The 13,354-nt window shown below is 39.3% G+C and overlaps 1 protein-coding gene across 1 annotated transcript in view; it reads left to right on the top strand.

Annotated features, from left to right (window-relative positions):
* EFHC2 (EF-hand domain containing 2) overlaps positions 1-13,354 on the top strand; it is a gene marked incomplete at both ends in the record, with an annotated part of 203,078 nt that overhangs the window by 45,295 nt on the left and 144,429 nt on the right. Inside the window, 1 exon segment of the mRNA XM_082680655.1 lies at positions 3,585-3,773. Within this exon segment, the coding sequence (XP_082536781.1) occupies positions 3,585-3,773 (189 nt within the window).

Below are 13,354 nucleotides of genomic sequence, written 5' to 3'. Positions count from 1 at the left end.
CTTTGCTGTGGTGATGTGGGACTGACTTGTGGTAAACTTAGTGTGTGTGTGTGTGTGTGTGTGTGTGTGTGTGTGTGTGTGTGTGTGTCGGGGGGAGTGGGGTGGTGGTGGAGGTTGTGGCAATGGATTCTCTGTGGGACAGAGCCAGGCTGCAGGTCACCGTCCTAACCGCTGCCTCTAGCTTTCCTCCCACAGCCTTCGAGCTGGGCTGTTCCTCTGCCCAGGGCAGCTGTAGTGGCCCCGGCTCTCCTGGGCAAGGCTGCTCAGGCTCTTCCCCATTCTTCCAGGCTGTCTTCACTATAAGAGGAAAGGAGGTCTTGTCTTTTCCTCTTAATATTGAGTATTTAATTTTTAGTTTTATTGAGGTGTAATTGACATATAACATTATATGAGTTGTAGGTGTGCAATGTAATGATTCGATAGTTGTATATATTGCAAAATGATCACAGTAAGTCTAGTTAGGTCCACCACCACACATAGTTACAAGTTTTTTTTTTTTTTCTGGTGATGAGAACTTTTCAGATTTACTCTGTTAGCCACTTTCAAATATACAGTAATTATTACCTATAGTCACCATGCTGTGAATTACATCCCGAGGACTTACTTCTTTTATAACTGGAAGTTTGTACCTTTTGATCCCCTTCACCCATTTTGCCCACTTCCCACCCTCCACCTCTGGCAACCACCAATCTGTTCTCTGTATCTCTGAGCTTGCTTTCTGGAATTTTTTAATTTGATTTTTTTTTAAGATTCCACATATAAGTGAGATCATATGATATTTGTCTTTTTCTGTCTGACTTAGCATAATGCCCTCAAGGTCCGTCCATGTTGTGGCAGGATTTCATTTTTTTGTGTGTGTGTGTGTGTGTGGTACATGGCCCTCTCACTGTTGTAGCCTCTTCCATTGCGGAGCACAGGCTCAGTGGCCATGGCTCACGGGCCTAGCCGCTCCGCGGCATGTGGGATCCTCCCGGACTGGGGCATGAACCCATGTCCCCTGCATCGGCAGGCGGACTCTCAACCACTGTGCCACCAGGGAAGCCCAGGATTTCATTTTTTTTATGGCTGAATAATATCCATTGTATATACATATATACACCACATTTTCTTTATTCATTCATCGTCAGTGGCCACTTAGGTTGTTTCTGTGTTTTGGCTATTGTGAAGAATGCTGCAGATGGACATGTGGTACACATATCATTTTAAATTAGTGTTTCCGTTTTCTTTGGATAAATACCCAGAAGTGGAATTGCTGAGTCATATGGTAGTTCTATTTTTAATTTTTTAAAGAACTTCCACACACACCAATTTATATTCCCACCAACAATGCACAAGGATTCCCTTTTCTCCACATCCTTGCCAACACTTGTTATTTCTTATCTTTTTGACAGTAACCATCCCAACAGGTGTGTGGTGATATCTCATTGTGGGTTTGCTTTGCATTTCCCTGATGATTAGTGATGTTGAGCATCTTTTCATGTACCTGTTGGCCATTTGTATGTCTTCTTTGGAAAAACGTGTATTCAGATCCTCTGTCCATTTTTTAATCACACTTTCTTTTTGCCATTGAGTTGTATGAGTTCTTTATATATTTTGGATATTAACTTGTTATCAGATATATTATTTGCAAATATTTTACCTCATTTCATAGGTTGCCTTGAAACGAAGTATTTTCAAACGTCCTTTCAGAATTCCTGCCAACGCGTCATGCTTTGCAGGAGGCTATCGCTCTGGCGTATATAATCCTGGCAAAGTATAAAGTTCAAGAAGCAAATTCAGGATACTGGTTACCTCTGGAGAGGGAGGCAAGGGGCATGAACTCTGAGAGAGGGCTTTATTTGTTTCTTTTTTTAATATTTTAATTTCATTGGAGTGTAGTTGATTTACAATGTTGTGTTAGTTTCAGGTATACAGCAAAGTGATTCAGATTCTTTTCTCATATAGGTTATCATACAATATTGAGTAGAGTTCCCTGTGCTATTTATACAGTAGGTCCTTGTTGGTTATCTATCTTATATATAGTAGTATTTGTATGTTCATCTACAAGTATCATATATCACTCATATGTGGAATCTAATTTAAAAAAGATACAAATGAACTTATTTACAAAACAGAAACAGACACAGATATCGAAATCAGGAGCTTGGGATAAGAGAGTGCTTTAATTGTATCTGAAATGTTTTATATTTTATACAGGGCTGTGGTGTACATGGATGTTCATGATATGATATGCATATGATACAACAAATATCATATATCATAATAAATGTATACGATCTTTATTGTATCATATATCATATATTACCTTGGATATTATATTAACTTGAATATGCTGCTTATTTCCCTGCTTATATTATCCATAAATAATACTGTATTTTTGAATGTTTTCAGACTTTATGTAAGTGAAATGATCAAATTTTGTGTGCCTTTCTACTACCTTTTTTTTGCTTGACATTTTTTTGAGATTTGTCCGTATCGATGCATATAATTTTAGACCTCTGTATTAATATTAATATTAATTGAAGTATCTTTTTTGCTATTGATGGACATTTAGATTGTTTCCTATTTTTCACTCTTACCAACACTGCTGTAACAAATAATCTGATCTATAGCTCCCCATGCACGGTGCAAAAGATATTTAGAGGCTTTCCTGGTGGCGCAGTGGTTGAGAGTCCGCCTGCCGATGCAGGGGACACGGGTTCGTGCCCCGGTCCGGGAAGATCCCACATGCCGCGGAGCGGCTGGGCCCGTGAGCCATGGCCTCTGAGCCTGCGCATCCAGAGCCTGTGCTCAGCAACGGGAGAGGCCACAGCAGTGAGAGGCCCACATACCGCAAAAAAAAAAAAAGAAAAAAAAAAATTTAGGAGTGGACTTGCTAGGCCTCAGGCCATATACACCTTTCACTTTGCTAGGTATTGCCATGTCTTTCCTCAGAGGGATTTTTCTGTTTTACTTTCCTACTAGCAGTGCCTGCATGTTGGTGTTGGCCCACATTTTGCCAATCCTTGGTAGCATTATCTAGGCTTTGCCCTCTCTGCCCAGATCCTCAGAAGAGATGGGAGGGGAGTGGAGAAGAGGGAGAGCAAGGTTCTACAATTAGGAGGAGAATGTCAGCTCTGACGAATTTCCTGTGACATTTACTTTAATGAGGAAAAGATTTTATTCTCTGTTTTGATGAAAATAATATTTAGACTTCTGTGGGAAAACTGTTACATTTTTACTCTGAAGTAGAGGAGTTTTTTTTTTTTTTCCTGTTTACATTCTTGGCAAATAAGCAGAATAGACCAATTAGCAAGCTAATGTCCTAAATGTTCACTTACAGTAATAATTTTTAAATGTTTTAAAGTAGCATGGAGCATTGGGTTTATTCTTATTGCTTTTCAAGGTTTTGAATTTGTTAAAATGAATTGAATTTAAAATGAGACACAACTTTATGATGAAGATTGATCATAATTATTTGCCACTCTCATTTGCATTTTGTAATGGGAAAATAAATGATGGGAAATGTGTTTACCTTTTCAAACAAATAAGAAAAGTCACAAAGAGTAACTTTGGCCATTTTATGTTGTCTCTTGTGTTCACAGATGGGAAAAGAGAAATTCCACAAATCTCAACGTTGGGGCTTTTGCAACAATGTTAGGATGCTGGTGAGTGAAGATAAACCAGGAATAGGTGGAGAACTGCTTCTCGGACAAAAGATAAAGCCAAAACATAGTGTATTTCCTAAAGGAATGGGAACTGATTCACCATCCTGGGTGGCTTTTGATAAACAGGGTAAGTCACATGACACTGGGAGAAATGCAGTCTTAAATGTTACATGTACTAAATATTAAGTAGATGTGAGAAAATAAGAGTCCTCAATGTAAATGTAAATGTTCATCTGAAATGACACATTCTAGAACAAAAGTACCCTAAACAAAGAAAAGTTATCCCTGCTCCTGTTTCTGACTAGGTACATTGGCTGCAGGATGCTTAATGTTCATCACCTTTCTTGGCTAATGTTATCAACCTTTCTCTCATCTCCTGCCCTGGACAGGATAATGTCCTTCTACAGACTCTAAGAGTCTGGTCAGACTGCCACTTTTGCTTAGTGATTGCCATTAACTAAAGAATTTTGTTTGATTCTGAATGTGCCATTGAATACAATGGGAAAATGCCTTCTCTTCTTTTCTCCATACTAATTATGGTTCCTCATCCCTGAGGACCATAGGGTGACATGGCATGAATTGTAGAAGTGAAGGAAAGAGGTGCTATTATTAGACAAGAGTCTGAACTTTTTAGTGATATGTGTTTGTATACATAACACATGCACGTATACTGGCATATTGACAGTTGTAGAAGGCGATCCTTTTGAGTATCTTAAAAAGAGACTAAGATCAAAGGGGAAAAACCCAAGGTGACCAGTTATTTTCCACAAGGCAGCTATATGGATATGCTCTGTTTATCACACAACCTTGTATCACGGCCCCATGGTCGGTTCTCCAAAAAAGAACTTGTTATTGGATTATTTAGGTCCTGTAATTAAAAAATAACTCAGGACTAAAGAATTCAAACTGTAGTATGCTAAGTTTACCAGGAAGTTTTTAGCAGCCTTAGCATGGATTGGTTGGCAATACTTTGATTCCAATTAAAATGTCTTCAGGGCTTCCCTGGTGGCGCAGTGGTTTGAGAGTCCGCCTGCCGATGCAGGGGACACAGGTTCGTGCCCCGGTCCGGGAAGATCCCACATGTTGCGGATTGGCTAGGCCTGTGAGCCATGGCAGCTGAGCCTGCGCGTCTGGAGCCTGTGCTCTGCAACGGGGGAGGCCACAACAGTGAGAGGCCCACGTACCACAAAAAAAAAAAAAAAAAGTCTTCAAATTCGGTAGAAGTGACATATCCCATGTCATCTGAGTTAGGGTCAATCAATTAGAGCACATATTTCTTTTGAAGCCCCATTCTGACACTTACGGAGATCTAACAGACCACGGGAAAGCTTCTTTCCTCGGAAACCATCTCTACTTTGAACGTGGACCAATATTTTTCTTTTTTTTGATTGTTTTCAGTACCTGGCTTAGTGCTGGACCCAGAGTTCAGAAGCAGTCTCTGGGCTGACTGACTTGGGTAGATCATGCATGACTTCCTGTTAACATCACTCTTACAGGTGTTTGCACATCATCATTCTAGAATATTTAATTTTCAAGGGTCAAACAAAAGATTCTATTTTTACTTCTTGTGTCAAAAAGAGGGTATTGACAATAGTGTAATCCACCACTGAATAATGTAGGCCACCATATATTAAACTATTCTCTTGCATTTAAAGTTGAAAATTCATTTTATTTCATGTTTTTCTCAGTATTTAATATGTGCCTTTCGAGCCTATTTTATAGCCCTTTAATTACTTATAAAATTATGTAGAATATTTTATGAAGTTGGAATAATTTTAGCTTTAAACTACTTGAGAAAATGAAGAGCTTGCTCATTTCAGGCCTAACTAAATGCGACATAATTCTTTCAGTTATTTTGTTGGTCAACTTCAATTAAATATTCATTGAGCTTTAAATGAGACACTAAGACTATGAAATATTTACGTGCTCTGATGAGATTGTGAACTTCAGATTGGATCCTGGTTAATACCCAGAGCAAATTATAAAGCACTTTCTGCATTTGTGGTTCAACAAAACAAGTCAACACCTGTTAATCATTTTTCTTGAAAATGAGACACTTTCAACTCGTTGCCAGTTTTTCCAACAGCTTTTAATCATAACAATATACCTAGGCTTCCATTCTCAAACAATACAAAGTAGAAATAAAGGCAGTTCTTTGGAAAGTGCATCAAAATTAATATTTGCAGTAGATGCTCTTGGTGCCCACCCAGACCCATGATAGGGGTGGGGCACCCCTCCCCAACAGCTGTAGCAAGTGCTTTGGCAAACAACTCACACCTGCAACCCTCCATGGAGTGTTGCTCTTGGCCAATGGGCATCGCATCACCCAGAGAGGTAACCTAGGAGGTTACACTGGCCCCCTCATCACAGGACCGGGTAGCAAATGGCTGACTGATTTGTCAAGGGTAGAAGGCTGAGCTTCTTTAAGGTGAGACAACTCTGTGTTGTGATTTAGGCCCATAGCCCCTTGTGGCATTAAGCCTCGGCAAAGCTTCATGTGAGAATGCATCCTCGCTTGGATCATTTCTCTTCCTTTGGCTGTTCCCCTCACTCCCTTACAGGTTTCTCCCAAGAGTACGCCCTTAATAAATCACACGCACCTAAATCCCTGTTTTAGGTTCTGCTTCTATGGAGCCCAACCTAAGACAATGTTCCAGTTTCTATCCATAATTCTAAAAGTGACCATCAAAATGCTCTGCTCAGGCAGACCATCAAATTACAAGCAGAAAAGATGCTATTTGCGGTCACGCAGAAGAGCCAGCATTTATCATCCTGCCTGGCCCTCATGGCAGACATTTCTAGCTATTTATCTTTTCTTCACTCTCCCCTTGATTCTTATGGAGAGAACACTAGTTTTATTCAGGCTGGAGACATGCCCACTTACAGGTGTTCACCTCCCCCAGGCTCCCTGCAGCTAGGGCTGGCCACTTGGCTCACTTCTAGCCAATGATATGTGAGTTAAGGTTTATTGGGTGGGGCTCCTGGGAAGGGTATTTTTCTAATTAAAGGAGTCAGGCTCAGCTGGTATGTTTTTCCTGCCCTTCGCCCTGCCTTGTTTTCCTCTCTGGAACTAGGACATAATTCCTTGGGGGCACATCAGCCATCTTGTGACTGCAGCAGAGATACAGGGAATCTAGGGCCCCGATGGCATCATGCAGCCACTGTTTCAGGCCTGGGCTGTGTCTCTCCGGACTTCTTGTTAAATGAGAAAAATCAGCCCCTATTTCAGAGGTTCTCAACCCAGGGAGGCGTCTAGAAATGTGTGGAGGTGTTTTAAGTTGTCGCAATGACGGGAAGCAGCACTGGACTAGGATAAAGCAAGTGAGGCACTTGTCTTGGGTACAGAATTTAAGGGGCACCCCAAAACTCAGTAACCCGCCAGATAATATTTTAATGAAATCTCTTAAAAATTAATGCAAAAAATTCAGGTTGAATAAAATGCCAGCATGTTATAATAAAGACAGGATCAGTAACTGCCATGCTGAGCCATACTGGAGCCTGAGACAAAAAGAAAAGTCAGTAGCACTGATTCCATATTTGTTTAACATGGTGGTATTTTGTTCATTATGGATTTCTGGCATTAGTTTTGATGTTTTAAATTGCCTCGCCCTAGGGCCAGACCTGACCCAGAGGTGCTGCTGCTATTTGAGCAGCTGGGGGCCAGCCTTGTATTTTACGTCCTGCACCGTGGGGAGGGCAACCCCTCACCGGGCAGAGTATTCTGCCTAAAATGCCAGTACTGCTCCCATTGAGAAACACAGTCCTAACTTGCTTAAAACCCTTGGCAGTGGGAGGATTTATGCAAATAGCCAAACATAATTTTGCCTGATACTGCACCTACTGCCCAAAGACTAGTTATTTCGTTGAATTCATTTAAATACAAGCAAGCACATATTCATTCAACCAGTTAGTTCCAGTCATCATCCCAGCACCTCTATCAGGAAGAAGCAAACGTGGATGATCGTTCTCATTTTATAAATGAGGAATCATTGGCAAGAAGTGGGGCAGGGGCAGGGTTCTGATTGTGGCTTATTCACCTTATGCGTCTGAGCCTGAGTTTCCTTGACCCTGACGTGGGGCTTGGCTAGCTGGTTGCTAATACCCCTTTACCTCTAGCAGTCTCTGCCTAAGTCTTGAGTCTCAGTCTGTGGCATGTAGTCTATATGACTACAGGGAAATTCATCCTAGAACTGAGCCCAGACCCTGAATCTCCTGGCCTGGGGCTCTTTCTAATTACATCAGGCACCTACTGCTTCATTGTTGATTGAAGTTGGGCACTTTGTAGTTTATAATGTGTCGCCGTTGCTATCGTTACCTGCTTTTATAAAAAAGTCAGACTAGTTAGAAATACTCAAATGACTGAATGTTTTTTAATGACTTTTATCTGGATGTTAAGCATCATTTACATACTCTACAATTATACACTCATTTCTCTTCATTTGTCAATGGCTCCTAGTTAGCCTAATTTGTTGGCTGATTTGCAAATGACTCTATTATAGTAGTAAGTGGCAGGATAAAGGTTGATCCTATGGGGTATTATGCATGCATTTAGAAATATTTCATTTTTTCCATCTACTGTATACATAATAATTATAATCAAAACTACTGACCACAGAATTAGAATTTTAATAACTGCATTCATTGACATTGAGTTTATGATGAGCTGATTATTTAGTACTGTTTGGATCTCTATGCTTTGAACAATATGAAAACAAAAATTTAAAGTATAATTTGATCTCTTGGGTCACCTTGATGTATTTTTTTAATTGAACAAGTTGGTTTATTATTCCTTGCAGTGAGGGAAAACATATACCCTGAGTAACTGTGGGATGTCTAAGTAAGCAGGTGTTAGAAAAGACTTACTATAAGATTTGGGCTTGTGTTAGGTAATTTTGGAGAGGATCGAAGGAAGTGAGGCCTTGCTCTGGATTGGGTGCTCTCAGGAAGCGGGGGTACTTCTATGACTGTGTATCTTTTTTAAAAAATTGAAGTATAGTTGCTGTACAATATTATGTAAGTTACAGGTGTACAATATAGTGAGTCACAATTTTTAAAGGTTGTATTCCATCCATTTACAGTTATTATAAAATATTGGCTATATTCCCTATGTTGTACAATATATTCTGGCAGCTTATTTTATACCTAATAGTTTGTGCCTCTTAGTCCCCTACTCCCAGTGCCCCTCCCCACTTCCCTCTCCCCACTGGTAACCACTAGTTTGTTCTCTATATCTGTGAGTCTGCTTCTTTTCTGTAATAGTCACTAGTTTATTGTGTTTTTTAGATTCCACCTATAAGTGATATCATACAGTGTTTGTCTTTCTCTGTCTGACTTACCTTACTTAGCATAATGCCCTCCAAGTTCATCCATGTTGCTGCAAATGGCAAAAATTTTCATTCTTTTTTATGGCTGAGTAGTATTACATTGTGTGTGTGTGTGTGTGTGTGTGTGTGTGTACACACCACTTCTTCTTTATCCATTTATCTGCTGATGGACACTTAGGTTGCTTCCATAGCTTGGCAATTGTAAATAATACCACTGTGAACATTGGGGTGCATGTAACTTTTCGAATTAGTGGTTTTGGTTTTTTTTCAGATACATATTCAGGAGTGGAATTGCTGGGTCCTATGGTAGTTCTGTTTTTAGTTTTTGAGAACCCTCCATACTATTTCTACAGTGGCTGCACCAGTTTACATTCCCACCAAAAGTATACGAGGGTTCCCTTTTCTCCACACCCTCACCAACACTTGTTATTTGTTGTCTTTGTGATAGTAGCCATTCTGATAGATTTGAGTTGATGTCTTATTGTGGTTTTGCATTACCCTGATGATTAGTGACGTTGAGCATCTTTTCATGTGCCTGTTGGCCATATGCATTCCTCTTTGGAAAAATGTCTGTTCAGTTCTTCTGCCCATTTTTTATGACTGTGTATCTTAATAAATCTCATTTATGGGGACAGCAGACTAGAGCGAGGCTACATCTGTAATTGGGAGATTAGCGGCCATCACTCCCATGAGCTAGGACAGGAGGATATTTGGCATTTTGTGGCTTGGACGATGTTTATGTTCTGTCTGTGTTTAGATGTAGCTACGGAGTGGTCTGTTTTTTTGGTCTTGATCCACTGTGGTCACAGAGCAGCCTTGTCTGAGGATGGTATTTTCCGGAAGTGTTCATGTTCAGTGGGAGAACACCAAGGCTTTGCTGTGGCTGCCAGACCAGCCTGTAGCAGCACCAAGGCCAGCTGATGGTGCCAGGCTGGCTCCTGCATGTCAGGGGCTGCTTTTCTCCTTACCCAATACCAGCCAAACTTTTTAGTTTTCCCACAGGGGATCAAGGAGCGATCAAGTAGGCTAGAATTTTGTATTGGCAAAGAACAATACATGACTACAGATCCTTGAAGTTTTGCCTAAAGCCAATTAGGAATGTTACAAAATATAATCAGCGTATATAAAAATAAAATACAATTAAAAATTTAAAAATAACTAGAAAATGTGTCAGATACTATACCTTTAAACCATACCCAAAAGGTCAAATGAAAAATTTCCATAGGTTTATGTGACTGTCAGATTATCTGAAACCTGTTAGAATCATTTCATAAAAGACACCGATATGTATAATTATAACACAATGTGCTTGTAATACATTGCCATTTAAGTCCCATGTTTTAGGTCACAGTTACATAATCTTCACCTACTGAGCTTTAAAGATGAAATCAAAAGGCTTGCCTGGGGCTGCCCTGGTGGCGCAGTGGTTGAGAGTCCGCCTGCCGATGCGGGGGACGCGGGTTCGTGCCCGGTCCGGGAGGATCCCACGTGCCGTGGAGCGACTGGGCCCGTGAGCCATGGCCACTGAGCCTGCGCGTCCGGAGCCTGTGCTCCGCAGCGGGAGAGGCCACGACAGTGAGGGGCCCACATACCGCAAAAAACAAAACAAAACAAAAGGCTTGCCTGAAATCAAACATGTCATACCCCAAATTCTCAACTGTATATTCTGCATCTATTTCTAAAACACAAAATTACCTTCTTTAAATTTATGTTAAACTGATAAAGTTTCTAATTTCATCATGCATTATGGCTTTCTTTAATCTTTTGAAATTCAGAAGGCGTTTAATAAAAACTCCCAAATCTGGAATAAATGTTTTTGGAATAAAAAGAATGAGGTTCATAAATGAGTCTCTGACTGAAGAAGAGAGAGTTCTTCCTCCCCTCTTCTCTAAAACCTAGAGTGTGGTTACCAGGCAAAATTTTAAGACCCTTTAAAAGGGTTATACTTTTTATCAATAAGTAGGCCTGTGGCTTATTCGCATTAGCCCAAAGTTAAAATTGTCTTTTTGAGCTTAAACCTGAGTAGATACCACTACACACCCATTAGAATGGCTATAACTTAAAAAGACTGACAATACCAAGTGCTGACAAGGATGTTAAGAAACTGAAACTTCTATATATTCCTGGAGGGAATATAAAATGGTACTGCCATTTTGGAAGACAGTTTGGGAGTTTCTTAAATAGTTAAATATATGCTAACACATGACTCAGTTAATTCCACTCCTACATATATTTCTAAGAGAAATTAAAACATATGTTCACACAAAAACTTGTATGTGAATGATTATAGCGTCATTATTCATAATAGCCCAAAACAGGGAACAACCCAAATGTCCATCAACTGATGAATGGATGAACAAAATGTGGTATAGCCATACAATGGAAACTATTTGTCAATAAAAAGAAACTACTGGTATATAGTACAATATGGATAAACCTCAGAAACATACTAAGTAAAAGAAAGCAGACACAGAAGGCTTCATATTGTATGATTCCATCTATCTGAAATTCTAAAAAAGGCAAATATATCAGAGAAAGCCGATCAGTAGTTGCCTGGGGTTGGCAGTGGGAGAGGGAATGTTTTGGGGGTGATAGAAGTGTTCTAAACTGGATTGTGGTGATGATCACACAGGTCTATAAATTTATGAAAAGTCATTGAACTGTATACTGACAAGAGGTGAGTTTATGGCATATAAATTACAGTTTAATATATTAGTCTAGGACTGCCATAACAAAATACCATAGACTGGTTGCCTTGAACCACAGAAATTTATTTTCTCATAGTTCTGGGTGTTAGAAGTCCAAGATCACGGTGCTGGCAGGGTTGGTTTCTCTTAAGGCCTCTCTCCTGGGGTTGCAGATGGCCGCCCTCTTGCTGCCTCTTCACATGGCTATTCTCTGTACATACTGATTTTTTTTTTTTGAACACAAAAATCTTTGTCATGTATAACATTTTAGATCACAAATTAGGAACTGATAGTTACTGTTTGATTTGTTGACTTATATTTTAGGCTGATTTATATTTTGATCTGAATTTTTAATCTATACAGCAATGTTTATTTATTAAAAACTACTTCCCTCTCTGAATTCAGACCAGCCGCAGGTTTATTGGAAACATTTAAAAGATTATTTACCTTCCTGAATTTTGTATTTTCAGGATTCTACCCTATAGTAAGCTCACCCTTTTTTAACACTGATGGTGGGTGATGGTACAAATACTGACTATATAATCTATGTTCTTTTTTAAAAAAATATTTTTGAAATAATTTTGTACTTACAGGAAATCACAAAAATGGCACAAGACAGTTCCTGTGTCTCTTTTCCCAGCTTTCCCCAACAACAGCATCTTATACAATTATAGTACATTATCAAAACCAGGAAATTGACATTAGTATAATACTAAACTTGCAGACCTTAATTGAATTTCACCAGTTTTTACATGCACTCATATTTCCCCTTTAGTTTATAGTTCTGTGAAATTTTATCACAGGTACGGATTCATGTAACCACCACCACAATCAGGACACAGAAAACTGTATTCCTCTAGGATTTTGTTGTTTGAGTCTTTATTTTAATCAACTTTACTGAGGTATAACTTGTATATGATAAAATGTACCCATTTTAAGCATACAGTCCCATGAGTTCTAACAAATGTATACACAGGTAACCACACCCCAGACACCATATAGAACATCTCTACCACCCTAGACAGTTCCCTCATGCCCCCTTCCATTCAGCCCTCCTCCATGGCTCTGACTTGCATCACTATAGTTTTGCCTATTCTTGAACTTCATATAAATGGAATCTTATAGTGTGTCTTCTCTGGAGTCTGGCTCACTGTTTGGGATTTAAGATTTGAGGCACAGCTTTATGCTGTGTATGTATATAAAGAAAGTACAGCCAATTCACATGTAATAATTCACCATGGCAGATTTCTGGTTACTTTTATAATTGTTTTTCATTCTCTGGATTGATATTCCTTTATTTTTAAACATGCTGGTTTTTATTTTTTTCAAATAAATTGCTCTCCTAACTCCCTTCAGAGGTTTAAAAACATTTAGCATTGTTAATTTCTAAATTTAAACATGTTAGAATTGTTCATATCCTTCTACTTATTTTAATTATGCTCCTCTATTTAAATACCTATTCTGAGTATGAAATTCATTGTGGTGTTTAGTGTGGTAATAGTTCTTTTAATAAAGAGGATTCATCAGGGACACATGTCATTATCATAAACCTTTTATCAGAGGTACAAATAATTGATGGCACATGGCTGTTCATTCTAGGACATCAGAAATGGGGAGGTGGCAGGGAGGGCATGAATTCCACATTATTGAAAGGGGGACAGAAATACTTATCTCCATTCTTTTTTCAATGTTGTCC

The sequence above is a fragment of the Grampus griseus genome (assembly GCF_964374135.1).
Source record: "Grampus griseus genome assembly, chromosome: X".
Lineage (NCBI taxonomy): Eukaryota > Metazoa > Chordata > Mammalia > Artiodactyla > Delphinidae > Grampus > Grampus griseus.
This window is presented reverse-complemented; position numbering and strand designations above follow the sequence as displayed.